The sequence below is a fragment of the Penicillium macrosclerotiorum genome (assembly GCF_028827735.1).
Source record: "Penicillium macrosclerotiorum strain IBT 26536 chromosome Unknown utg000011l_segment0_segment0, whole genome shotgun sequence".
In the NCBI taxonomy this organism is placed as follows: Eukaryota; Fungi; Ascomycota; class Eurotiomycetes; order Eurotiales; family Aspergillaceae; genus Penicillium; species Penicillium macrosclerotiorum.
In genome coordinates, this window is record NW_026643090.1 from 1,194,822 (window position 1) to 1,221,926 (window position 27,105).

The window sequence follows — 27,105 nt, forward strand, 5'->3', positions numbered from 1 at the left end:
ACTTACGCGCCCCATCCTTTTCATGTATCTATTGATATTTGCCTGCATCATGGATGTTATCTACGCCAAGACTCCGTTTTCCATATGAAAGACAGAACTTTTTTTCATCCTTAGGATAGAATAAAACTTCAGATTTTGAAAATAAGCCAGACGCGCCTCGCTATGCCTATTGCCGTCTCATATGAAAATCGTATCTACCTATATCTATCCTCACAGTGTGTTCAGATCAAACCATGAATCAACGCCGACCCCAGCCAAACCAGCGAGATGAGAATGTTTTGAAGATCTTCCCGAGACTCCCATTCGATACAGAACTCACAAGAGCAATTACAAGAACCGGAGTGCCCATTATTGTCATGAACATTTTGATCAAAGTGGGATACTCCTCTCGCAGCACTATGTGGAGAGCTCGGAAGTAACGGCGAGCCCGAGCAAACTTTCCGGGAAATGCCTTGTCAAGAAAAGCTCTGATGGTCTAAAAAGAACAAAATAAAAACATTAATGGTTTTTTTTTCTTTAGCTAAATTATGAATGTGAAACTCACCTGCATCCGGGTTGGCGGTTTCTTTAGGGCTGATCGTAGGTCAAATTCAGGATTGCCCGCCTTTGCGGTGATGTACAGAGCATACACCTCCCACATATCCAGAGCGTCCAGGTACTCGTACAAGAGCTCTTGGTGGAAAGGCTGCTCCCATGGATTCATCACTTCCTGTACCTCAGGAAGGGACAATGTCGGCGAGCGCCATGGAGAGGCCTCTGCATCCTCTGCGACTCGCCGGAGGCACCTCAGGATGGTGTCTCTTTGCTCACGGCCCCAGAACTCCAGGAGTTGGTCCAGACGATCGCTCTCCATTGATTGGAGAGGTTTGCAACAGCAAGTCTGTTATGACTGCGGGTCTTTGTTAGGGCTGAAAGTGATTCAGAACCAAGATCGGAGTGATTGATCAATAAAGGATAGAAAGGATTCAGACTGACTTGTTTTTGTGACTGCAGCGGGGTTTTGGATGCTGGCGTGTGTATGTGTTTAATGGATGAGTGAGAATGAAAGCAGAGAAGTTCAAAAAGATACAAGCCTCTTTTTGCGGTCTTTAAGCGAATTTGGGAGGCGCGATGGGCGAGTCGGCCTATTCGAATTGATATTCTCACATATTCACGGTGTATACATAGTAACAGTGAGAGCAACTCACTTCTTCGCGGAAGATGCATAGTAATAGTGAGGGTACATCACATGCCTATAGGAAGGCAGGTTTGAAAGGCCTCTAATGTAGTGTCAGGGGCCTATGCCAAGGTACAGGTGATCAAGCCAGGGACTTTTATTATTCTCGGTCGAGAGCTATATCAACTATCTTCTCCAGTTTCTTCCATTCCGCACTGACTACTGCCTTTGAGGTGCTCGGATCAATGCCATTGGCTTTGAATTCATTATGGACCTGTGCAAAATTGTTCCCAACCAGTCTTTTGAAACTAGGCACTGTGCAGCTCTCCAATTGCCTGCTTGCAAGATCAGCTAGAATATACCATAAGATGTAGTGGAAATTCAGATCTGATTCTTGTAAGAGAGCAGCATCTTTTGAATTACTCTCAAATCCTTGCTGAGAGAGATATATAGCAAGCTTTGCCAGGATCCAGGCGTGGAGGTGACGGATTGGGTGCGCGGGGCTGAAAATAACGGTGTCGACGCGCAGATAACGGATGGCGGCGTGGATGAAGGCTTTGCTGAAGTTGTTGACAGAGAGGAGCGAGAGGATAAGTTGGTCCCGGATTGAAGCATACGGCTGACGGGTCAGCGGCCAGGAAGACGTCTGTTTTAGGATGTGCATGGCAGTTTCTAGTTGTTTGATGGCTTCATCCGGTTTGTCGTCTGAGGTGGAGGCGGACTGCATGAGCTCCAGGGCTTGTTTCTCAGCGTTTTCAAGCACAGACGTCTCCTTTGGTGTCTCCGAGAATCTGTCTTCGAGAGTATCGGTTCCCTTTGCACATTTGGGACATTGGCAGTCAAAAAAGTACCGCTCAGAGAGTTCTTTCCGGCGGACCTCATTGGGAGTCGTGGTATCAATGTAGGAGATGAATATTTGCTCGCCTTTTTTGATGGGCCTGATGGCTTTGACAAAAAGCTCTTCCCCATCAAACCCAACGGTAGAGTTGTAATCACAGCTATGGTTCATGAGAGCAGCGTATGGGTGCAAATATAGCCCAATGCGATCATACATGGCTGTAGTGAGATTGAAGGAGTTGAGGTCCAACTAGATAACATATGAGTGCCCTGATCCAAAAAAGAGAAAAAAGAGAAAAAGAAAATTTCAAATGAGCCCTTACTTTTGCGGCATATGTCATGACAGTCTCCTCAGAAAGGTCTGTTTCGGAATAGTTCTTGACTGCTTTAGATGAGAGATAGATTCGATCCAAGTGGGCCTGGATCTCTTGAATCTCTTCAAGGTGGGCGTCTAGGTTGGAGAATATGTCAAGTTCTTGAGCTGTGTATTTGCCCTTTTTAGTCCGCAGTACCATCCGCAGGATGGCACGGGCATTGTTCGGGAGCACTTGGGGCTTGAGCTTCTGGAAGATAGAGCATTCCTGGGAATGGGCGAATTTCCAATCCTTGGATTGACAAGCCTGATGTGTTTGACTTATTAGGTATCAAAGAAATGTATAACAACACAACAGAAAGCTAGTATAGCCAGACACAGGGTAGTGATGAACGAAAGCCACATAAGTTAACTTGCATTAAGAGAAAAAGGCTGAAAAACACAACCAAAAAAGCTAAGCAAACTTACCCGATCACAATATTTCACCACACGGCAGCCTGTGCAAGCTTTGAGTTCTGCTCCCGATTCCATTTGCTTCTTTCCAAAGCAAGCGGCACAGGTATCCTCTAGCCGTGATGAATCGAGAACAGCCACGAAAGGTGTTTTAGCATGCAAGACATCTTCTCCGGTCTTAATATCAGTGGTCGCGAATAGACCATTGCCCATGCCATTAGGTGCAGGACAAGAGACCGTCCTGGTCACTACTGACGGTAGGGGGCCTGACGACATCTTGGAATGTTTACGCAACAGGATCAACGCTCACCAATTGAGCACGAGACGATGGTCTGAGTTGTTGGCGGCTTAGTCATCTGGTCTTGGCGGCGGTGAGCAACTTGAGAACCGTGGCACCACTATCGTTATGGGGAGAAAGCTAGTATAGAGGATATTTCCTGGGGATAGGAGGTTCCGACAACATTGGTAGTTTTTGATCTCCTATCAAAACGGGGAGCCCATTATTTTTTGGGTTACAGCTATGCCAGTCATTATCGAAAGCGGAAGTGGAGATGAACCTAATATTCAAGAATCGACAACAGAACAAATACGCCTCCTCCCTGGGAGGAAAGGAAAAAGAAAGAAGATATAGAAGAAGAATTCTTTTGTCGCTGAAACATAAAAAACCAATCGACTACATGTAAGGAACCTGAAACAGACAAACCAGCAGACAAGCAGACCCGATTCATTGCCAGGCAGATCGATATCCAATCATCGTCAAATCAGGGCGCTGCGAGCTCTGTGCGTCCCACCTTGTTTCGCCGTAGGGAAAATACAGATAGGTAAAATAAAACAAGCACAGTTGAAAACCCGGAACAAAGAGACAAAGGAAGAAAAAGAAACATGCACGTCTCTATCAACAAGATACCCTGGCCAACACGCTACAGCGCACAAGAGCGGATCTCTTTGGATTGTTACAGCCGGTGATACAGGCCCGTCTCGGTGTGCACGACGGGTGCTAAGGCGCTTTGGGGAGGGGGGGAGGGAGTTCTTTTGTGCAAGAGATCAATCATTTACAGCAACTTGCCGCCGACGAAGTTGGACCAGGTGCGGACCTCGGAGGGGATGGTGCCCTCGGAGCGGGGCAGCTTCTCGTTCATGCACTGAGCGAAGAGCTGAGCAGTCTGTAAGGGAAGGGTGGGGTTAGCATTCGGACTTTGAAACGGGAGAGGTTGAGGGAAAAGACATACCTTGGGCTCCATGAACAGGGGAACGCTAAAGTCGACAGCGTTGCGGCGCATAACGTAGTCCTCATCGAGCTGTGTCTTGGCACGGGTCTTGGCCAGGTTGAAAACACCACGGATGTCATACTTCTGGAAGACCTCACGCAGAGCGCGCTTGTCCTTCTTGGGGAACTCGATAACCTGGATGGAGACGTTGTCCTTGCAGGTAGACTCGAGGTGGGCCTTGACCTCAGGGTTGGCGGCGTAGAACTTGTAACCGAGAGGGTTCAGGTAGTCGACGATGGTGGACAAATAGGGCTGAGTAATGTCACCGCCGAGCAGAATACCCTCACCAGGCTCGGGCATGCGGAAGTTCATGGTGGACTGGAGAGAAGCCCAGTAGGCCTCGACGAGATCCTTACCGAAGCAAGCAATCTCACCAGTAGAAGCCATCTCGACGCCCAGGAAGGGGTCGGCGCCAGCAAGACGAGTCCAGCTGAACTGGGGCACCTTGGTAGCGAGGTAGTCGCGCTTCTCCTTCATGAGATCGACAGGCTCGGGAACGTCACGGCCGACGAGCGCCTTGGCGGCGACATCGATGAAGTTGGTACCCAGAACCTTGCTGACGAAGGGGAACGAACGAGAGGCACGCAGGTTGCACTCAATGACCTTGAGCTGGGACTCAGCTCCCTCCTGGTCGGCCTTGATGATCTGCATGTTGAAGGGACCAGTGATGTTCCAGGCCTTGGCGACCTTCTCAGCAATCTCCTTAACACGAGCCATGATGGACTCCTCCAAGTTGGCCGGGGGGAGGACGAGGGTGGCGTCACCGGAGTGGACACCGGCAGGCTCAACGTGTTCGCTGACGGCGTGAACCAGCAGCTTACCACCGGAAGCGACAGCATCAACATCGATCTCTTGAGCACCCTCGATGAACTTGGTGATCACGACAGGGTGGTCAGGGGAGACGGCGCTAGCGTTGAGGAGCTTCTCCTTAAGCTCGTCAACACTGTAGATGACGTTCATGGCGGCACCGGACAGAACGTAACTGGGGCGAACCAGAACAGGGTAACCAACGGAGTCAGCGAACTTCTCGGCCTCAGCAACGGAGGTCAGCTCCTTCCAGGCGGGCTGGTCAACACCAATGCTGTCCAGGATCTGGGAGAACTTGTGACGATCCTCGGCCTTGTCAATATCGGCAGGGTCGGTACCGAGAACCTTAGCACCGCCAGTCTCCTGGAGACGGAGAGCAATGTTCTGGGGCAGCTGGCCACCGACAGAGACAACAACGCCGCTAGCGCTCTCGAGCTCGTAGATATCCATCACACGCTCGTAACTCAGCTCCTCGAAGTACAGCTTGTCAGCAGTATCGAAGTCAGTGGAGTAGGTCTCGGGGTTGTAGTTGATCATGACAGTCTTCTTGCCCATGTTGCGCAGGGAGAGAGTAGCGTTGACAGCGCACCAATCAAACTCGACGGAGCTACCAATACGGTACACGCCGCTACCCAGAATGATAGTGCCGTGGTCATCAAAGGTAACATCATGGGAGGTGGCATTGTAGGTAGTGTAGAGGTAGTTGGTGTCCGCAGGGAACTCAGCAGCCAGGGTATCGATCTTCTTGACCCAGGGGGTAATGCCGAAGGACTTACGGCGGGCACGAACGTCATCTTCGGAGGCACCAACGAGCAGAGAAATCTGCTTATCGGAGAACCCAAGCTTCTTGGCCTTCATCATGGTCTCAGCAGTGATGCCGAACAGGCTGCCGATCTCCTTCAGCTCGTTGTTACAGTCCACAATGTTTTGGATCTTGTACAGGAACCATTTGTCGATCTTGCTAAGCTCGTGGACCTTGTCAACAGAATAACCCTCGTGGAGCATGGCCTGGCCGACAGCCAACCAGCGGCGGTCAGTGGGGTTCTTCAGAACATCATCGAGGTCCTCGAAGTGATCGCCCTGGAGACCAAGGAACCTAGGGTCAACCTGACGGATAGCCTTCTGCAGGGACTCCTCGAAAGTACGGCCGATAGCCATGACCTCACCAACAGACTTCATGGCACTGCCAATGTCACGGTTGACATGCTGGAACTTGCTCAAATCCCAACGAGGGATCTTGGTGACAATGTAGTCCAGACTGGGTTCGAAGTTGGCAGTAGTGGTCTTGGTGACAGCATTGGGAAGCTCAGGAAGAGTGTGGCCGAGACCAATCTTGGCAGCAGTATAGGCGAGCGGGTAGCCAGTAGCCTTGGAAGCCAAAGCAGAGGAACGAGACAGACGAGCGTTGACCTCAATTACGCGGTAGTCGAGGCCATCGGGCTGCAGCGCGTACTGGACATTGCACTCGCCAACGACACCCAGGTGACGAACGATCTTGATAGCCGCAGTACGGAGCATGTGGTACTCCTCGTCAGACAGGGTCTGACTGGGAGCAACAACGATACTGTCACCAGTGTGGATACCGAGCGGGTCGAAGTTCTCCATGTTGCAGACGGTGATACAGTTGTTAGCAGCATCACGGACGACCTCGTACTCAACCTCCTTCCAGCCCTTGAGAGACTTCTCAACGAGGATCTGGGGAGCAAGCGACAGGGAGCGAGAAGACAAGTCACGGAGTTCATCCTCGTTGTTGGCGAAACCAGAGCCCAGACCACCCAGGGCATAGGCGGACCGAACAATAATCGGATAGCCGACCTCCTCAGCAGCCTTCAAGGCATCGTCAACGGTGCCAACAGCAATAGACTCAGCAATGGGGATGTTGATCTCCTTCAGGGCCTGGGCAAAGAGGTCACGATCCTCACTGGTCTCCAGGGTCTGAATGCTGGTACCGAGGACCTTGACACCGTAGCGCTCAAAGATACCCATGCGGTTCATCTGCACACCCAGGTTCAGGCCGGTCTGACCACCAAAGGTGAGGAGAATACCATCAGGGCGCTCGCGCTCGATAACGTGAGTGACATATTCGGGAGTGACAGGCAGATAGTAGACCTCGTCAGCCAGCTTGTGGTCGGTCTGGATGGTGGCAATGTTGGGATTGATCAGGACGGACTGGACGCCGGCCTCCTTGAGAGCCTTCAGAGCCTGAGAACCTGTGGACGCAAGAGCTTATTGTTAGTTACAAGGGTTCTGGGGATGAGAATCCTATGCGGGGATTGGCAAGCTTCAATGCTCGCCCCTACGGCCAAGCTCCATTCGAGAGCAATGGTCCATCAGAAGGAACATTGCTCGCCTTCGTGAGCGGAATATATCTATGTCTTCCCAACTTACCAGAATAATCGAACTCTCCAGCCTGACCGATGCTCAGACCACCGGAACCAATGACCAGGACCTTCTTCACATCGACGAGGTTGCTGCCAGGCTTAACCACACCGCTGGCGAGATAAGACTCGGAGGAAGGAGCCTTCTGGGCATCCGCCAGACGGTTCAGGGTGCTGGAGAAGGCGCGCAGCTGCTGCGAGCGGCCGGCAGAGGGGAGCTTCTGCAGTCGCAGAGTCGAGGCCGCTGAGCGAGCGGAGGTCTGGGAGGAAAAGGCGCGGAGAGAAAGGGCGGGACGAGCCTCAACGAGGCATCGCTGGCGCAGAAGCGCCGCCGCCTGCCCACAACGAGCCGCAAGAACCATAGCGCCGCACGAGCGGAGAGACGTATCGAGGTTCAATTGCTGGGTGGGAAGTGTGTAGAGGGTTGAGTCCCCGACTCCTCGGAGGTCTTTTTTTCCCCCGCTGGGTCGCTAATTGGTTATCCCCTTCACCGTAGGGTTCCACTTTTTTTTCCCAAGAACCAACAGAAAAAAAAAAGGGACGGACACACAGGCAAGTGAAGTGAAGGAAGGAAAGAGTAGAATTGAAGAAGAATAGGATTATACTAGTAGTCGATACGGACTAAGGTATTTTTTTTTTGCTTCTTTTTTTCCTGGGGGAATGAGTCACTACGGAGAACGCAGTGACCGGTGGATTGAGGAATGATGTAGTGGGTAAGGGTAAACTGGGGCAAGAATATGGAATCGAGTTCAATTACGCTATAGTTTGTCCGTGAAGCATTACATCCGTGCTTGAAAATCAAAATTGAGGCTTCTCGACCACATGGATCAGTATTGTAGTGTCCCAGCCATCGTAAAAGGTAGAGTTTTAGGGTCGAGAGCACGATCTTTGCTGATGGTGCGTGTAGTGCCGATGCCGGAAGTGCCCCGGTCGCGTTGGAGACCACAATCTGCTTATCCGTGGGAAGATCGACGGCCGCAGAGGCTGGGCGACCATTTCATTTACGAGAGAGATACACATATGCTCCGTACATAATGCCCCCCAGTCGCTAGTCCCTCCTTGCACGGGTCTGTCCCCTCGTCAACAAGGCCCTGTACGCCATGCTGATCGTCAATTGACATCATTTCTTAATTCCTCCCGTAGAAGACATGTCCCTGCAGTGCGGGATGATGACACCCGAGAAATAAATATAATCGAGCTCGGTGGAGCCTTTGCAATTGAGTTTAAGTGCAATCTAAATTTTTGCAGACCACGATCTGTGTTGAGCCATTTCAGATAAACTATATATATTCCGCACAACAACGTCATAGCAAAGACGCCTTGAGCTGTAAATCCTACACACGTCAAGAAGAAGAGATTGACTACATATACATTGACTTGACTCTAGCTTGAGGTACTAGGACTTAGCGACAGCCATAGGGGTACTGCTATTGATTCCCAAAAATCTACAAAGAAATTGGTATCTCTTCCATGCAGCGATGCGATGCCAATAGCTCGGCTTCACTCCGTTCCGACGCGGCCATTCAACCCTGACCAGGGCCCTTTCGGGCGCCTCTCCAACCGGGACCCACCGGCATGATTGCCGGCCGCTCGCCGGGAGCGAGCTTCGGAGGCCCAAATATCCAACGGATCTGCCTCATGTGGGGTATTCTCTTGCAAGACGTCCTCCAAATCCTGATTGAGAGTGTTATAAACCTCCTCCAGCGTCTTGCGCGCATCCTGTGCGACCTCGGTGCCCAAGACAACCTTTTGCTGCACGTATTCCCGCTCATTCGTTCCCGCGGCATTGGATGCAAATGCCCACGCCTCGGCGAGGCTCACAACTTCGTCGGGCGGATTCTGGTCAGAGGTCGAGGATAGATTTCGGGAGCTCAGAGCCGCCACAGCATGCTTGAAGCGTGGCTGTCGGGACAAGATGGGGTATTCGGGGAGGAGGTGGCTTTCGTCGGAGAGGCGATGAAGGGCGCGGAGAGCCGTAGTTTTCTCTTTTGTGAGAAGTCCAGATAAGTAGGATCTTTGGAGTGCTAGAGCTTTGTGTGTTTTGGAGAGGGGTACAAGGACCTCGTTCGCATAGGACAGAACGTCCAATGAATTCGGTGGTGGTCCTTCTTCGGGGACATTGTCGGTTTTGTAATTGGGTCGCGATGGTGGTTTCGAAGTCGCAGTCACTGGCTGGCAGGCCCTAGAAGCGGCATCGAGAAGGTCTCGACGAGCATGGAGGTAGGCATTGTACTGCTCCGTGATTTCAGTTTTTTGGTGTTCGAGAACGCGCTGCGTCTCCTCAATTTCCTCGGCCGAGAGATCCTGTATCATGCTCTCCTCCGGATCACCCTCGGGAACCAGGCGTTCCTCAACCCACTGCACCAGTTCATCACGGGTCCGCTGTAATGCACGGGCTTTGGCTGCTGCGGCAGCCTCACTAGGCAACTCATTGGTCCTTGAATTATGTTGCGCCTTAGCTTTTTCAAACAGCTGTTTCTCTCGATCCAATTGTGCTCGAGCCCGCACCACTGCTCTCTCAAGTCGGTGGACTAATCCCTCTAGATCGGTATCCGAACGCTGGCGATCAGGATTATTTGTATGCAAGTCTTCAGAGAGCAGTAATTGCTGATCGGAGCTCTCTCCCATACCCATTAATTCTGGCTCACCCGCTTCCTTTGCTTTCAATTCTTCTAGGTAGTGCTGGAATACTCGGAGTTTGGTATGGCGCCGCCGATCGCGCAGCAATTGAAGATAATCTCGCATGTCCCCGCTGAGGTCTTGGGGATCGACAGGTTCCGAGGGGCGATTCTTAGACATCAGTTGACGTCGGAGCGCGGCCACATCATCAGACACAGCATGAAACTCCTTTCGAGCAGCAAAATTGGTTTTTAGCGCCTCGAGAAATTCTTTTCGAAGTCCCGGAAAGTCGGCCGGGATGCGCTTGACATCCACGACGTTGTCGGCTGGCGCACACAGGGAGAGATGGGATTGGGCGTGACATGGCTGGTCTGTCTCGTCGCGAAACACGATGAACGAGCGTAGGTATAATGTCAACACCTGACGGATGCGGAGAGCTTCCTGACGGGTCCTGATGTAAGGAATGATCGGTTTCACGAAGGGTGGAATGTGAGAAGGGGGGTCGTAAGGTCGGGCCATGTTGTCATTGGTAGGGGCGGAGCTCTGATAGGTTGAAGAGGGTGATGTCAAGGACACTTGGTGATCCGCCGCGGAAAATTTGGAGTTTCAGAGACGACCAGTGTCTTTTCCCTAGGGAGGGATTCGAAGGCAGTTCGGCCGGTCGAGATGCCGAAGTTGTTTCCCCAGTTGATGTTTTGCCGTTTTGGGCGCTTATGTAACCTGAAGATCAGTCACTGCCAGTGCTTCAATAATAAAGTAGTGACTAACTAGTCAAAGGATAACGATTGAAGCTTATCCAGACTCAGCAAATTGTGATATAGTAGGTTTCGCTCTGGCTGTCCGTAACTATATGATTACTGTCTTCTGTTTTTCAAGGAGAATGGACCTCATCTGAATGTCGAGTCTGAAACTGTAGGCACTGTATACTAAAGTAACAGAACCTTGAGTATATTGTTTGTGCTTCTATCTCCGCAACCAAAAGTCTGAATGAATGACGCGGGGTTGGTCTCTAGTCTCTATGAAATCTATGGAATGATTCTGCTCACATTGGATCCACTATGTTACTGAGCAGGTGTCGAGGACCAGCCTGCACTTCTTGAGCTCTTATGACTGATCGATTCCATCGGTCCAGAGGCCCGAGCACAGATAAGACAGACATAATCTCGTCATTGTTTGTAGATCGTCGTCAAGGTTGTGATGTCATGACCATAGACTCCTGAATATCTCTATAATGATCAACGTAGAGTCAGGTACTTGGGGATGTACGTATGTCTGGTTGTGAGCTGTTCCTCAAGCCCAGGGGTAATTCCTCTGTTTACTCGGCCGATCTAGCGATCGCCAGGTCCCGATATGCTGGGAAAATGTCGATATCTCCATCGCGGGTTTAGAGAGCACAACCGGAATGGCCAAAGTCCAAAGCCCAAAGCCCAAAACAAAGGCCCAAAATCATACTCATAAATGCCCGCAGCCAAGCGCAGCCAAGAAAGACTATGGATGTACTCCGCATATGTAGATGCGTAACCGAAAGTACATGTGTACAGGGCACGGTACGCTGCTCCACCCGGCACCTGCCGTGCTGGGACGAAGTATCGACAAAGTACCGACGAGGTACCGGCGTAGGTACCTTATCCTTGTGCGGGCCGTTGTTTATCAGGGGGATCAACCGGAACGGGCCATCACTGTCTCCTTTGCATCTGCTGCGTCAGATGAGCTCATCTGCACCCCGAGAAAATCCCCCTCTACCTGGAATGTTTCATGGCATTCCGATCAAGGGGTGTTTTGGTTCAGCCACACCTCGCTGCCCGACCGGGAAACAAGACAACAGTTAAGAAGTGAGCCCACCGCAAGTCCTCGCAAGCTGCATGCCTTCTGCCGGCCCAGAGGTGCTTGTCCGTCGTTCATCCCGCCATCCTCGGTGATGGCTCCCGACCTCATGGCCGCCCATTCCACTCCCCGGCCCCGTGCGGCCACCACTGCTCTGTCTGCCATGGCACCACCGATCCAAGGCCCTTCTGGTCCGGTCTCGACAAGTCCCCTGTTGCACCATGGAAGTCCGCCGTTGGGAATGAGCGAACATGGGATTACCAGCACCGCACAGGGTGGGTAGATCTGGCTCTTAATGAAGACGATATATTCTCTCCTGGCTGATAAAAAATCAAGGGCCACTGCGGCACCCCAAGCCCCTCACACCGTCTGATCTTCATTTGGTTCTGGAGAAAGAACAGGAAGCGATGGTGAGTGACGACCGCTCTGAAAGAAGATATCATGTCGGTGGTGTGTTGGATAACTGAACCAAAACCTACCCAGGTAAACCGATTGACTCGGGAACTGTCTCTTCTTCGCCAGCAGACAGCCTCGGTGGCATCCACCACCTCCTCGACCTCAACTCCCCATGACCCTGCCGATGGGGTGCATGCCTCCCCAGCACTGAGCAGCTCGACCTACTCTCACTCCTCCCGACGACAGCGGTCTTCGTCCAGTCTCAGTTCGCATACCGCAGCCCAAGGATCGCAAGCTGCCAGCGTGACGGGGATTGCCCCTTCGCGCGATAGCATTATGCCCTCTCGGTCAACCGACTACTCCCATTCGCATTCTCACACGCGCTCAAACCGAAGCCGCGAACCTTCTCTGACAGCCCGTCGCCCCTCCGTCGGATCCTTGTCTTCCTTCACTCAATCATCTCATGCAGAGCCACTCCATTATGGAAACAGCCCTTCCATCTACCCCCATAGGAATTCCGTTTCGCAGACCCACTTGGGGCTGTCGAGCAGTTCCATCTCCCGATACGAAGAGATGGCCCTTCATCGATCGGAGTTTGAAACTATGAAGCGGGAGAATGACCAGCTACGGAAGCGGGTGCGGGAATTGGAGAATATTTTGAAGAAAGAGAAGGAAGGGGGGCCGGAATTTTGACGAATGATTTGGCTTGTTCCGTAGACTGCCTGGGGCAGTTCATGTCTTTCCTTGTCTTTCTTGACTATTATCTTTCCTTTTCATTTTCTTAGGGCTGGAAGGGTTGCAGACAGATACAATTCGATCCCTCTTTCGTGGTTACTCAAGACCTGGAAATCCTCTACAGAAGCAGCTCTGAATGTTCTCTGCACAATGAAATCCGCTCGCTAGATTCTTGGTCCGACGCCATCATGAAGTTGCCTTGGCCCGCCCGAAGGCGGAAGGCAGAGCTCAAAGATAGCCATACACCCAGCCCCGTACTCTCAGCCACTGTAAAATTAGCCCGAGCTCAGTAGAAGGAACTAGCTTAGGCAGAAATATAAAGAGAAGCCGGCATCAAAGACAACAACGAAATAACAAGCTAGTAGCTTCTTGTAGATTCTCAGCTAAATCAAAATCAGATTGCTTGTGCCCAGATTCCCACTTTCCTTGTGACACGAGGCGGTGCAGCCCCGCTCTACGTCACCTGTGGCGCAGGCACCGATGGGAATAAATACTGACCTCAACGACTGTTCGCCTTAGATTTTCCCTCCCTACTTGCTTTCCTTCAGCAAATAATCTGTCCCTAACTTCTATTTCACTTCCTCCCTACAAACACCATGTCTAGCGGAACTACCGTTCACGTCTCGGGTATTGCGCCCACCACCACCGAGAAGGAGGTTCGCGACTTCTTTAGCTTCTGGTAAGTTGTCCAAAAGGTCCTTGAAATTTTACCCCCCACTCACAGCTTCTCTGCAGTGGAAAGATCACCACTTTGTCCATCACCCCGGTATCCTCGGACGCTGATGCCCAAAAGTCGGCCAGCGTGACGTTCGAGAAGGAGGCGTAAGCTACCCCGCACCACGTTTCAAGATGGCACCATTGCCCCCCTCACCCCCCCTTTTCGGCAATTATCACGATTTGAATGATGCTAATTTGATTCTGCGTGGTACAGGGCTGCAAAGACTGCCCTTCTGCTCGACCAGACCCAATTGGGTAGTTCGTCGGTGCACGTGGAGGCGGCTCAGAACATCGACGACCTGGCTGGCGCCTCCGCTACCAACGCGGCGGCCACTGAAAAGGAGGAAGAACATGACATTGCTCAGGAGGATAAGCCCCGTTCGCGCATTTTTGCCGAGTACCTGGCGCACGGCTATGTCGTGAGCGACAACGCCATCCAGAAGGCAATTGCTCTGGACCAGAAGCACGGTTTCTCGAGCAAGTTCACCACTGCCCTGGGCAACTTCGATAAGAAGTTCAACGCTACTGAGCGCGCCAAAGGTCTTGATGAGAGCTACCAGATCACCAACAAGGCTGCCACTGGCTGGCGCGGTCTGCACTCCTATTTCGAGAAGGCCCTCGAGCACCCCTCTGGCCAGAAGCTGCGCGACTTCTACTCCCAAACTGACAAGCAGGTGCGCGACATCCACAATGAGGCACGCCGACTGGCAGACCTGAAGCAGGGCAAGAGTACTGAGTCTGCCGCCCCTGCGGCGGGTGAGACTGCCCCGGTCGCCCCCGCTGCCGTCCCGGCGTCTGAGCCTGCTGTTGCTGCTGCCGCTCCCACCGAGCCCAAGGCCTAAGCACATCACTCTCTCAGCCTATCGTTTTGATTTTGAGTTGATACCGCGCTGGCGTGTTTCTTTCGTGTCTATGATTTGCCCACTTTGTCCCTCCCGTTAGGTTTCTTAACGCCATGAGATGTCCCTAAATGCTTCGTACTTTTGCTTGTGTTCGGCTCTTGCTTTCTGGGATGAGGTTACGATCGCGATGTGATTCCGATGTTTGCAGTTCCCTATTTCTTTCTCGGTAACTATGACAAGCGAATGAATGAACATACACGTTTGCCCTTCAGTGAACGCTGGTAAAGTATCGTCTAGATTCATTTCTCTATAGGACCGAAGCGCTTGACTCGCCAGTCTCGAGTGATGATGAACGTACGCTTACTAGAACTAATACTACCACTACTACCATCACCACGTTCAATACTTAATTGTACAAAGTGATTGTCAATGCAGCAGTGCAATATGGTTACTTCTGCATTTCCCGTTATTATTCCCGAGATTTAGGCTTAACGGGTATCGGGAAAAACCACCCGATCGCGTTCCCGAAAATCGTATTTATCTCGAGGATCCTCGCTGAAACTCTAGAGTTATATTCAATAATAATCACATATATCATTGCACAGACATGACCAGAAGTGATGACAGCCTAGTATATTGGTGACATCTCTTGCAATCCTTTCTGAAAATATTATCAACTCTGCTGTGCCGACGAAAAACTATCCCTTTAGCCGAGGGCCGCTGGCCTCCGGGGGCCAAAACCTGGCGATGAACAAGCTCAAGGTAATCCTGATAATGACGATTAGGGATGACGAGTTCGAGTGTGTAGACCTGAGACCGAATAACAAGCCAAGGGCGGCGTATAAAGACCTGGACCATGTTTTTGGCGATATGGTGTTTCAGGAATTGAGGCTGGAGGCGAAGTGTACACGACGGTAAACAAGCGGTAGAAAAAAAGGCAATGAGTGTCCAAGACCACTACTGCTTCTCCTAGTATGATGGTCATCTGGCCTTTGAGAAAGAGTATGCGTCTCTGATACCGCCCTCTCTTACGAATATTTCCCCTGCACTTTTGAAAATTTCTCCCATCTCATTTTATTCTTAATACCTTGGCGTTAATTGCTGCGTTGGGGCAGCCGCCGCCTAACAAACCATATTTGAACCACCCCCTTAAATCTCCAGCAGGGGAATCTACAATGCCAGATCGAATGTTGTGCTCTCACAGTATTGCATCATAGTCAGAAATTTCTCCTTTTCACATATGATATTGGCTTCTCGTTCTCACTTATTCTGATGTGATACCGCAAGGGGCTGGGGCCAGACTAGGGCCTAGTATAGAAAGTGGTGCCGCCGAGAAAAATTGGACTCTCCTGTTGTTCATATGGCTTTTCAGCCTAACAAGGCATTTCGCATAATAGCTTCTAACCTCTAATTGTGGACTTCTTTCCAATACAGAGGTGGGTAATGGTGGTGGTGGTGGTGTGGTGGTGGTTGGTTCAATGATCCTCATCGGCTTGCCTGCTTTGCCAGTCCAGCTGAGAGCGTCTGGGCTTCAATAGGAGTATTAAGGCCAGCTTAGCATCCTATTTTGTGTGATTAACGATCTCGAAGTCATCAATCGTTCAGCAACCGGCATATATAGAAGAACGAGGCGGCTGAAAGAGGCAGTTGGGAAATGGAAATTCCTGCTTGTGGGTGCCATTTCATTGGATGTGCATGTCCTGTTGGTTTTTGGCCTGAGTTTAGATTTGGCATGCATGGATGAGAAGCATGACCGCCGTGGTCGTTGCTTTGGACAAAGATGCTTTTATTCTGGGCCGAGTATCCTTTGGTTTCGCGAAACTGCGCAGTGCGAGGCTCTTAGACCCGAGCAAGAAGATGGGTGGAATAAAAGTAGCGGATCGCCACTACAAAAAGCAGACCAACAAGGGACATCGCGCCTGTATAATATGCAGCTGGTCGGTATGCAGCAGTGCCGGTGCCTTCGTCGGACAAGGAATATAGCCCTGCCGCTATCGGTGAGCCCTATAACACTTTTGTTAGCTGGCAGTTCCGATGACAAGAATACAAAAGGGGACAGTTACAAAGAAGTAGCCAAAAAACCATCCAGCCCATAGAATTGGCAATATGCCCATAGTGTTTTTAGGGCCGAACATGGACCCGACGGTAGTAGGGACCAGGCTGAAGAAAGCACCGCATCCCAACCCGTTGATCACAATGAATACAGATAGCACGGCAATTGAGTCCGCAAACGGCCAGATGACTAGCGCACTGATCCCGGCCAACAAAAGGGACATGATAAGACTGTTCAACGGTCCTAGGACCAAATCCGATAGAACACCTGCCAGAACACGGCCTATGGTCGAGGCCACATTCCACATGGCCAGGATGATGATTGCCACGCGTTGTGAAGCCACCGCTCGGGCATAAATAGGAATGAAATACGAAGGGATGAACAGAGGGAAGCAGCCAAGTCCCGTCCCAATGAAGAGAAGAATGAATTCTCGCTCCCGGAAACGATACCTACAGATATCCTCATGTTATCATAATATCCCTTTGGGGCCCTGATGGCGAAACATACCACTGAACTGGCGGCACAGCCTCGGTTATGCTCTTCGGCTGTTGAATCATACATGCTGCTGGCACACAAACAGCCCACAGGAGTAAGCCAAAGATCCGGAAGGTCCATTGAATACCGACCTCGGCCACCAGAAGGTTAGCAGCAACGCTCATGGCCGCAGCTCCAAGACTGCCTCCACCAAAGACAACACCGGTAGCAAGACCTCGATATTTGCGGAACCATCGTAGAGAAGCAGTCGAACAGGGCTAGATAAAATTAGGAAGAATATAAGAGAACTGCTGGGCAAGTATTGTCATACCAGAATCGTCAGCCCTCCCCCTACACCAAACAGCACACTATGGCAAATGAAGAGGCCAGCCAAACTTCCCGTTACCCAACTGGCCAAGAACTCGCCCAGTCCCATGAGAATGGCACCAACAAAAGCTGTTCGCCGGTATCCAAATCTCCGGATGGACATACCGACTAAGATACTGATCGAAACCATGAAGGAGGTCGCCAGGGAGCCGACAAAAGTCAGGGTCGTCAAGGAGAATGCAGTTGATTTCACCAGTTCAGTTTCAATTACGCCCCAGGAGTATATTATTCCCAAATATACAAATAGAGAACATGAAGCGGCTGTCACCACCAGCCATCCCCTCCAGCCGTCCAGTTCACTGTTTGGATCATTGGACAAACCCAATTGCTTCTCATCACCGGGAGCAGCGGTGCCGACTTCTTTTTCGTCTGCCATGATCTTGAACGAGGCCAGGGAAGGACACCAAATCCAATGCAAAGAGAGGCTTGGTCGCACTGTGTATTTTCTAAATTTGAGGACCCCATTTCATATTTCTTAAAAGCCCGGATTTCAACTGTGTTTGCATTGTGAAATGAGTCGGGTTTGCAAAGTTCGGTTTTCGGTTCTGAAAACTCCAGCGGCCCGAAATCCGAACCCGAGAGTATAGTCGGTTGGTCTTCAAGCTTGACCAAGCGCTCCCCACTCTTTTGTGGCAACGAGCGGGCGAAATTATAGTTATGCGATATGATTCTTTAACCGATTTGTCTGGTATCTGACTCTAATTTTGTATCTTCACCTCCTCATCAATCGGCCATACTCAACACCGCGGTAATACCTGGTGCCATTGAAATTCGCGAAAGTTACGGACGGAGAAACCACCGTCGACTGACGAGCATGTACAGATATCGCCCTCATGGACCATGGCAACGAGGTTATTCGCCATATAATCACCGGCTAAACACAGGAAATCACCCAATACTGATAAAATATTCCTTCGCTAGCAGCCATCTTATTGTTGACAGTAGGTTGCTCGGTCTGGAATATTAAGCCTTTGTCACCAACCATTGGGTCTAGAGATCATCTACAGAACACAACAATGTTCCAAGAATTCCTACGCCATGCCCAGGCATCTACGCCTGGCATATCCTGTTTCCTAAACCGTCGAGCATTTCCTTACCTCTCAATGCATTAAGCTTTTCCAGCAAGCCTTGTACCGATTCAAGATACACCGCGACTCGAGATTTATTGATAGGGCGTTTGAGCAAGACGACTGGGAATATGAGTGGACGAAGTCGCACTCTCTGCGGATAACTTAGTGCATCCCAATATCACTCTTGATTGTATGAGAATATGATTCATGTTCTTCCCCTACTAACTCAGTCTCCGGTCTCTAATGGTTTCTAACGGTGCATTATTCATGCCAAATTCACACTCCATGCAAGAGATTACGCGAAGGGTATTTGATTCTTACTCGGACAATGCGGAAGGTGGCCAGCCCTCAACCAAACTCTGACTCAATTTTACCTTGGTTTTGGCCATGATTTAAACCCGGGGGACTGGCTTGATGAGAATCCCTATTATCCGGCTGATTTAGATGACCAAAAAGAACGGGCGAAAAAATAACAACCGCACTGCACTTCTGTACTCGACTAGCACTTGATAAACAACGACGAGGCCATTTTATCCATCTGCATAATTTGGATGATCTTGGGAACCCCTTTACTGAAGTGAGGATATCACCTTATACAGTGTTAAGCTTCACAAGCCATCTGAGAGAGATATCGATGCGAAATGACCATTTAACTAATTTCCAGGCCCTGAAATTGTTTTTTGAAACCTAAGAGACGGAGAGATTATTGGGTAAGTGACTCTTATTGACTGAGCTTGACCGGATTTAATCATTGTATTAACCCCCGCTCACGCTTTCAGGTGCTATTTTCTTGTAGCAAGCTCTATATATCGAGAATCCACCCATGTCTACGAGGTGTAGAGCGCTTCTGACTTGTTCAGGGCGCTTGAATCCGCCGTTTAGCCTGACCGAGATAGAGGATAGCCCATTTTTGAACTCTTTGGTCCAAATCACAGTTTTTCACTTGTCAATGACGTTATATAATCTGCTTATTGGGTGTTCTATCAGAAAGCTGGGACATGAAACGCTCAAGATGGGCCGCCGAATGAACATCTTCCAAACCCAGCTCGCGTACAGGAAAGCATACCTCTCTACCTCCCTATGGGGCGATTTCCAAGTTTCCTTCAGAGCAGACAATTTTATGGTGGTCATCCCATTGAGATGATAAGGTCGCGGTCACTGAAAGGTCAAAAATGTCTTTGGTGACGTCTCGCTCACACCTAAAGGGCCGCTTCTGGATATTCTTCGGGAGACGATTGCTTCCGGAGCTGGTGTCATTGAGCTCCCTTTCTACATTTGAAAGTGTAAACTTTCATCCGGGTTTTCATATAGAGAGTGGAAAGAGACAATCTTATCAGTCTAGTCATATTATAAAATCATCATTCCAGCTCATCACAATATTTCGACAATATTACATTCCAATGTGTTTTCAACGATACCCTTTCCTCTTCACATCATTCTTTGTGGCCCCTTCGCGAACTTCGCTGCCTCAATTTTCTCCAGTGGATGCTCCGGATTACTTTCCAGATTCTCTGTTCCATGGCTAGCCAGTTCATGTGCGTATTCAGGGGCCGGGCGAGATAATGTGCCGTTGAGGATGCCACGGCTGGGTGGGTCACGCTGCTGGGGGCCGGTCTGGCGCTCCGGCTCAGGAGACTGACGGCCTGGGAAACGGGACGACATGATGAATGGATTGATTGTGATAGAAAGGGTGGCTTGGTAGATGAGATCGTCAGGTTTCTGTGCGATCCGGGGTAGGGGGGAGACGGATTGAAATATCGGAAAGTTACCTTTTATCTTCGACGGTACGTGTTGCTCAAGATATGTTTAATAGGATAGAACACCCAAATGATAATATTTTTTAGACAGAATGGTTGAAATCAATCGTCGATTTAAATGGATCTGTGCTCGTCTACATAAGTGCTCAGGCTCAGCCCGGTATATTGGGAGCTTCATCATGATGACGTTAGGACCCGTTCACACCATCCAGTCACTCGATAATGAATCTTGAATTGTGGCCTTCCATAGGCCCGCGGGCGCGCATTTTCTGGTTGTTTCCCAATTCTTGCCAACTCTCCTGGGGGCCCAATTCAAGCGGCGAGGCCCATCGGTCGCGCCCTGACATCATCTGTCCCGTCACGTGGTATCCAGATCAATTGATGTACCCGACGCACGCTCAGTAACGGTATGGAGTACAGAGAACAAAGACTGGCTACAATCTAGACAAGACATGCAAACTACATTTCCCAAGCAAAATGTGGAGAAGTGAACTCAGTATTTGTAGCGTGGCTGATGTACTATATCGTGAAGGAGGTCTTGGGGAATATCTGTGCAGCGAGGCGGATTAGGATGAGGGGGTTGGGGGGAGGCGGAAGAGAGGGACTTTTGAGAGCACATCAGCAGGGGACATGATACGAAAAAAAAAAAACTTAGACAGAGAAAAAAGCACAACATCGACAATATAGACGGGGGGCAGACATGATCTAAAAGGCGGGAAGAAGACATGAAACGGGCATATGTCTCGTGAGAGCAAAAGGAACGAGAATCCTAGACAGAGGGAGGGGGAGATGTGAAGATCTTAGTTGATGCTGCATGGGGGTTGGTCATGGGAGAAACGGAAGGCAGTGGTTCACTCCATCGCTTGATCTATTGGTTGCCATTAGACTGCATACCCGCTGCAGCGGCGGCTTCAGCGTTGGCGGCTGCAACCATCGCCTTGGCGTCAGCTTCGTGGAACACAGCCTGGATGATCTGTTGCTCATCGGGGCCAAGGACCTTGGTCAAGCTGTCATAGAGTTGAGGTTGCTCGGACTGGAGATCTGGAAGGGAGGGAAAGAGTTAGAGTTAGTGGGCCTGAATTTAGTGGAGAGGAACAACAATCACATACTGAGGAAGACATGCTTGAACATGCCGTACGGCTCGACCTTGTCCAGAGGGGTCTCCAGAAGACTCTCCTCATCGAGTTCCTCGTCGTCATCGTCGGCAAAGTGGCTGAACTTCTGAGCCTCCTGATTGAGGAACTCGAGGTAGGCGGCGCTCTCGTCGGGAACATCACCCTCAGTAGCCTCCTCGGCCTCCTCCTCATTCCACTCAACCTCACCATCCCAATCGTTCTCCTCGTCGTCATCATCGCCCTCATCATCAAGGGTGAAATCAGACTCCTTGGTAGCATCCTCGCGCACTATTAATATGGTTAGCAAAGTAGTTGGCTATCAAAAACAAACAAATCACGTACGCTTGATAGCAGCAGGCAGGGTCTGGAAAAGTCTTGTCACACCCTGCAACAATCTCGGCCATCCCTGCTGGACGCTAGCCGGGACATCAGCAGCCTTCAAGGTGAGAAGGGAGCTGATGGCGGCAATTGAAAGCTTCTTGTCGTGGACTCGACGGAACGAGTCGATACTAGAGAACCAGGTGCTGAAGAATTTGTTGGTCCAGCCCTTGGTCTCCAGAACCTGCAGACTGAGAACAGGGTTGTAGTAGATAGCATTGATAATCATCTCCATCAGGTGGATACGGTAGGACTTGGTGCGGGCCTCACCAGCATCGATGACAGCCATGGCCACCTCAATGAAAAGAGGGATATACTGGTCAATGTGACCACGTAGGTTGAGCATGAGGGTCTCGGCGAGCTTGCAACCGCAGATACGGTCAACGCCACCGACCTTGTCGTCACGGAAGATATCCTCGACCATGCCAACAAGAGCAGCAAGGTAGGCTTGGTTCTGAACCAGCATTTCAGAACCATAAGTGACGTAGTTGTCAAGGGCAGGCAGCATATCCTCCAAATAGAGCTCGGCACCAGCTTTGAAGGTCTTGTGAATCAACTCAAAGGCTTGCCACATAGTGGGAGAAATTGACTTGGAAGCGAAAGTGCAGCTGTCAATGATCTCAAAGATCTCGTTATACAAGTCGTAGAGCTTGTTCTCCAGAGTGATGCTGATGACGGGCATCAAAATAGTCTCAAGGTGCAGGAGCACATCGGGAGTGCTTTCAAGTGTGAGGATGAGTGTTCCAATGGTCTGCAACACACCCAATGCGGTGATGCTCTTGTCATCCAAAAAGTCACCGTATCCTTCATCATCGCCGCCCTTAGTAGCATTACGCTCCAGGAGCTCACCAACAATGCGCATGTAGGTGTCGCGCAGCTGCTCGCTAAGCGCCACAGCGAAGGGAGTCAGTTCAGTAGAGAAAACCTCAACAAAATCCTCCATGACGTTGGCGAGAGCATCAACGTCAACCTCATTGGCCAGCTTGAGAAGCTGCTGCATGATCTGCGGAATGTTCTGCTGCATCGAGGTTCGGATGACATCGTGACGAATCAGGGGCTGCAGAGCAAGGGCAGCCTCGACACGGACAGGCAGCTCAGCATCGGTCATGGACTCCAGGATGTTCCGATAAATGATCATGAGGTTGTTCGGGTCCTTGAAGTCTAGCTGTTCAAACTTCTCCAGGGTGTCGCAGGCACGGGCCCGGAGGAATCCGTGGGGGCTGCGGAACTCAGGGAAAACGTGGCGGACGAAAAAGTACTCAACCTGATCCGCGATGGGACTCTTCTTGCCTAGAATAACCGATGCAAGGGAACCAATCATTCTGAGGGCACCCTCCTTTTCGCGAGGCAGCTTCTGGTCATCAGAGGCCGACTCATATTTGCTGACAACAGTGTTGACGAAAGTGAGAATAGAGAAAGTCTGCTTTTTGCGGTTCTTGGTGAGAGAGACCAAGAAGTTGGTGGCCGCAACATCGGGAGCGGAAACCTCCTCATAGAAGTTCAACTTGCGGTGGAGGTACTCGGAGGGATCCTCTTCAAAAAGCTCGATGTCCTCATCGGACTGGCACAGGATAGGGAAAACAAAGTGGGCGATCAAGTTCTCCATATGCGGCTTGAGATGCTCCCACATCGCCTTGGGCTTCACGCACTCTTCCATAAAAACAAGGGTATACGAGAGAGCGGAGTTGCTGAGCCATTGTGATTTGGAAACCCATTTGTCAATCTCCTGCAGATATCCCTTGAGAATTTCGGGGGCGAAGGTGCTAATAAAAGTCTTCGCGAAGGGAGTGTAGTCGGGAATAGAGGACTTGGTAATCGTGGTGGGGTTTCCGTATCTGAAGAGGTTGAGAAAGCACAGATAAGTGAATGCTCCGGTTCGAAAATTCCAAAAGAAGCCATAACTTACCTGATGAAGAGACGGTTGAGGTTGGCATACGACCACTTCTTGCACTTCCACCAGTGATTCAATTCCCGCTCCTCCTTGGACTCGGCCATCGAGCTGGCGGGGGGAGTCTTGGAAATGATTCTCAGGAACAATGTGCACCAATCAACGGTGGCCTGATGGGTCTGGAGAGCCGGCGAAAGCTCGAACTAAAAGCCGAGTATGTCAGTTTACCACTGGAGGGTCCCGTATCAACGACCGCAGAGCCACTCACGTAGATAGCATGCTTATACGCCTTCACCACGATGCGAAGCATCTCAGCAGCCTCCAGACTCTCCTCATCAACCAGCTTCTGACCAATGCTTAGCAACTGCGGGAACGAGTGCTCCACAATCTTATCAAATTCGTCCCGCTTTTCACCGGCCTTGAATCTATACACACGGCAGATTGCCAACAGGCACTGCAAACCCGCAAAAACTGTGTTCGCATCGTTGGTGCCGAGCAGCTGAAGAGTAAGATCGAGGAAACCGGGCCACTGCTCAGGGAAATCGTTCTGCAGGATCTTCTGGAGGAGGGGAACAAGCTGAGCGCGGACATTAGGCGGGGTCGAGGCCAGGGCAGGAATGAGTCTCTCGCGGAAACTGGGCTTCTCAGATTCAGGAATAGGCGCACGCTGCGGGTTGTCCTCGACTGGAGCCCATCCTCGGCTGATACGGTTCTTCAGGTAGACACCGGCTAAAAAGACGGGGGCGGGGCTGGTTAGAGACAGGATATGATTTGGCGACGGTAGAGCCGAAAGCTGAACCGAAAGACTCACCTGATAATTGAACGGCATTGTTCTGCTCTGACTGCAGAATGTCCAACAGGGCATTGATGAAACCGGGTTGCGTCTCGGCCTGGAGAGAGGGGAACCCCCGTATGGTCAGTCTCACCCATAAACTGCCCTCACCGCCACAAGATATTCAACCACATACATATTTCAGATCCGCCTCCGCCTGTTGACGGATACTTGTGTTGGCGTCTAGAGTAGACTGGATACGGTCTCGGAGAGCCGTGACATCCATCTTGCAACACCTGGGCACCCCAGCGCCAGAAAAATCACACAAAAAAACTCCACGCAAGGAACCCCCGGGGAGCACGGACCGGGGCCGACAGGGCGACAGTGGAGGAGAGGTGAAGAGAGGGGTGAAGAGATGTGCAAGGACGAACAAGCCCAAGGCGAGAAGAAGGTGGAGGTCGAAAAAAGTGGTGGAGGGGGAGAATATTCTTTTGGCATTTTCGCGGGCGGTCGCCCCGCAGCTAATCAGCGGCCGCACACTGATTTTCTATACTCCATCGCGCTTCCCGATTGCCGGGCCTCATTTCTAAACAAAACATAAAAAATAGGAGAAACTACTGGGCATGTTCAATTGTCGTTGATTTTTTTACTATTGTCTGTCTGAGCTTGTCATAACTCGCGAGAAAATCGTGGTGGGGAAAAATAGACAGCGCCAATCGGCGGGCAGACAATCATAGAACCCGCCCACGATAACAGGCCCACGTTCTATACCCGAAAGCTTTACATGTATAAAGACGCGGCGAAAATAACGTCGCGCTTGATCAGCTCCTGCGCTTGCTGCATTTTGGTGTAGAGCGATGGATCGCCCACCAGTTTTGCTGCATTCTTCACCTCGCGACATGTCTCGTCCAGCCGAGTGATGGTGCGGACAATGGTGCCTTCCATCACATCAGTCAAATCGGTGATGCGGTTGAAAGACATTCCCTTGGCCCATTCGTAAACCACTTCGGCCAGGCCAAATCGAGGCTCGCTTGCAAAGTCATTGGAGTCTTCGCTGGATTGGATGACCTGGTGTAGAACCTGGAAGTCATTTACCTTCTCGGAAATACGGATAATAGCCGCCTGGCCCTTCTCCAGTCGGGGTGTGAGAGTAGGTGTGCTTTGGGTCTTCTCTTGGAAGACAAATGCTGACAGAAGAGCGACAATCTCTTCCGGCTCATACTCAGCGAGAACATTTTCGAGGATCAGCTCTGTCAGGACCAACTCGTCCGCAGAGTGGATTTCGCATGCCACCTTACCTTTCAGTTGGACACGGGCTTGATCGTCGACAAACCCAAGCTCCTTGAGAACCTGGATACGCTGTTCATAATCGGGGAGCAGCTGGAGGTTCTGGTCCGACATAAGTTGTTTCAGTTGCGAGATATTCTCTTTGACTTGCCATTCGTCGTGTTGCATTTCAAACTGTAGAAATAGATCAGCGCGATGCACGAATCCTCCCGACGCGGTGATACTCACGTGTTTCAAGAAGTTAGGGCACTGCAGGCAATGGCAGGATTGTGCAATCTGTGCCTGGGCCTTTCGTTTATCCAGAATATCCCGCACTTGAAGCTCCTTGACTCGCGACCAGTCGAGTTCATCCCACCTGTCATCAACCCATGAGGACGTGTACTTGACCAACTCCTTCTCCGCAAACTTTTTGGCTTCTTAAATTCGTCGAAATGTTGTCAGCTTGATCCGATTCAGATATTTTCGATGCTAGAAAATTACCTTTCTTGATATTCAAGTACCAGGCGGGTCCCCCGGCCTTGACTTGCGTGTTCGTAACGCATTCGAGGTCGACAACCGGGATCTTGTACACTTTCAGAGACATCGAGGCAGCATTCGAGGGTAGCGGTTGCAGTAATGATCGAAATTTAGGCAGGAATGGAAGGATGTCCCCAGGATGTCGCTTATTACCGATTGTGCCAATCTCAAGTACTTGGATACACGGCACAGCTCCGTTGGTAGTTCCGTCTCTAACGATAATTCCAGCGGTTCGTAATCCGTCCTAAATGCGAATGAGCTTGCTATACCAAACACAACACGATCGAGCCAAATGTATAGACAGTCCTACCTTTCTGTATACGACCAGCTTCTTCTGTGGAAACTGGCGCTTTCCAATCGGCGATGCCAAAAGTCCAGTGTGCAATTCGCTTGTGAGTCGCTCATATTCCATCGCAGCATCATGGCACGCTGCCAGGTCTATGTCGCAAACTTCGCAGGACTCTCGCTTGATTTTCTCCAAGCTAGCCTCGGAGAGCTGAACTTGCTTCTCATGCTCAGGAAGCAGAGCCTGTGTGGCATTTTCACTGAAACTTCGCTTGATCATCTCTTCAATCTTAAGCGCTTCAACACGCAGCAGATTGAGGATCATGTTGTACGTGAGTCGAAATTGAGATCTGAGCTTGGTAGGATCTCCAAGAATCATCTTTTTCAGCGCACCGGCAGGGGGCGCATCGTCTCTTCCGGCATTGTTTGTGATTATCACATAGCCCACAGTATCGAGACCTCTGCGTCCGGCACGTCCTGCCATTTGCGTATATTCACCGGGTAAAAGATCCCGGAACCCCTTGCCATCGTGTTTGCGGAATCCAGAGAAGACTACTGTCCGGGTGGGGAGGTTGAGACCCATCGCAAAAGTCTCTGTGGCAAACAGAACCTTGACCAGGGACTTTGCAAACAAAATTTCAACAATCTCCTTCATTATAGGTAGAAGACCACCATGGTGCACAGCAATACCTCTGCCGAGCAGCTCGCGAAGTCGAAGGATTTGAGGGAGAGTACGGTCCTCGGGCTTGAGTCTAGTGAGAGACTTTTCAATGAACAT

General features: G+C 50.7%; 10 protein-coding genes across 10 annotated transcripts; 2 read left to right on the plus strand and 8 right to left on the minus strand.

Moving 5' to 3' along the window:
* Window positions 1-520: 520 nt before the first annotated feature.
* N7462_011390 (uncharacterized protein) lies at window positions 521-853 on the minus strand (the record flags this gene model as incomplete). Its single annotated transcript, XM_057083104.1, has 1 exon — window positions 521-853. One exon carries the CDS (start codon window positions 851-853, stop codon window positions 521-523), a length of 333 nt encoding a protein of 110 aa, XP_056928459.1.
* A 463-nt stretch (window positions 854-1,316) lies between these two features.
* Window positions 1,317-3,035, minus strand: N7462_011391 (S-adenosylmethionine-dependent methyltransferase; the record flags this gene model as incomplete). The annotated part of the gene is made up of 3 exons (XM_057083105.1): window positions 1,317-2,243; window positions 2,317-2,613; window positions 2,775-3,035. The coding sequence occupies 3 exons, from the start codon at window positions 3,033-3,035 to the stop codon at window positions 1,317-1,319; spliced, it is 1,485 nt and encodes a 494-aa protein (XP_056928460.1).
* Window positions 3,036-3,811: 776 nt separating this feature from the next.
* On the minus strand, window positions 3,812-7,574 carry N7462_011392 (carbamoyl-phosphate synthase (glutamine-hydrolyzing) CPA2; the record flags this gene model as incomplete). The annotated part of the gene is made up of 3 exons (XM_057083106.1): window positions 3,812-3,922; window positions 3,989-7,044; window positions 7,223-7,574. The coding sequence occupies 3 exons, from the start codon at window positions 7,572-7,574 to the stop codon at window positions 3,812-3,814; spliced, it is 3,519 nt and encodes a 1,172-aa protein (XP_056928461.1).
* A 1,138-nt stretch (window positions 7,575-8,712) lies between these two features.
* N7462_011393 (uncharacterized protein) lies at window positions 8,713-10,350 on the minus strand (the record flags this gene model as incomplete). Its single annotated transcript, XM_057083107.1, has 1 exon — window positions 8,713-10,350. One exon carries the CDS (start codon window positions 10,348-10,350, stop codon window positions 8,713-8,715), a length of 1,638 nt encoding a protein of 545 aa, XP_056928462.1.
* A 1,399-nt stretch (window positions 10,351-11,749) lies between these two features.
* Window positions 11,750-12,744, plus strand: N7462_011394 (uncharacterized protein; the record flags this gene model as incomplete). The annotated part of the gene is made up of 3 exons (XM_057083108.1): window positions 11,750-11,930; window positions 11,992-12,065; window positions 12,139-12,744. The coding sequence occupies 3 exons, from the start codon at window positions 11,750-11,752 to the stop codon at window positions 12,742-12,744; spliced, it is 861 nt and encodes a 286-aa protein (XP_056928463.1).
* A 638-nt stretch (window positions 12,745-13,382) lies between these two features.
* vip1 (putative actin cytoskeleton protein (VIP1)) lies at window positions 13,383-14,345 on the plus strand (the record flags this gene model as incomplete). Its single annotated transcript, XM_057083109.1, has 3 exons — window positions 13,383-13,465; window positions 13,522-13,608; window positions 13,718-14,345. 3 exons carry the CDS (start codon window positions 13,383-13,385, stop codon window positions 14,343-14,345), a joined length of 798 nt encoding a protein of 265 aa, XP_056928464.1.
* Window positions 14,346-16,184: 1,839 nt separating this feature from the next.
* On the minus strand, window positions 16,185-17,635 carry N7462_011396 (uncharacterized protein; the record flags this gene model as incomplete). Its single annotated transcript, XM_057083110.1, has 4 exons — window positions 16,185-16,349; window positions 16,409-16,847; window positions 16,906-17,150; window positions 17,204-17,635. 4 exons carry the CDS (start codon window positions 17,633-17,635, stop codon window positions 16,185-16,187), a joined length of 1,281 nt encoding a protein of 426 aa, XP_056928465.1.
* Window positions 17,636-19,757: 2,122 nt separating this feature from the next.
* Window positions 19,758-19,991, minus strand: N7462_011397 (uncharacterized protein; the record flags this gene model as incomplete). The annotated part of the gene is made up of 1 exon (XM_057083111.1): window positions 19,758-19,991. The coding sequence occupies one exon, from the start codon at window positions 19,989-19,991 to the stop codon at window positions 19,758-19,760; it is 234 nt and encodes a 77-aa protein (XP_056928466.1).
* A 963-nt stretch (window positions 19,992-20,954) lies between these two features.
* On the minus strand, window positions 20,955-24,525 carry N7462_011398 (putative nonsense-mediated mRNA decay protein (Nmd5); the record flags this gene model as incomplete). Its single annotated transcript, XM_057083112.1, has 7 exons — window positions 20,955-21,127; window positions 21,196-21,489; window positions 21,544-23,414; window positions 23,486-23,670; window positions 23,736-24,196; window positions 24,279-24,357; window positions 24,436-24,525. 7 exons carry the CDS (start codon window positions 24,523-24,525, stop codon window positions 20,955-20,957), a joined length of 3,153 nt encoding a protein of 1,050 aa, XP_056928467.1.
* Window positions 24,526-25,019: 494 nt separating this feature from the next.
* N7462_011399 (SKI complex RNA helicase subunit SKI2) lies at window positions 25,020-27,105 on the minus strand (the record flags this gene model as incomplete). The annotated part of the gene is made up of 4 exons (XM_057083113.1): window positions 25,020-25,700; window positions 25,755-25,942; window positions 26,007-26,286; window positions 26,353-27,105. 4 exons carry the CDS (start codon window positions 27,103-27,105, stop codon window positions 25,020-25,022), a joined length of 1,902 nt encoding a protein of 633 aa, XP_056928468.1.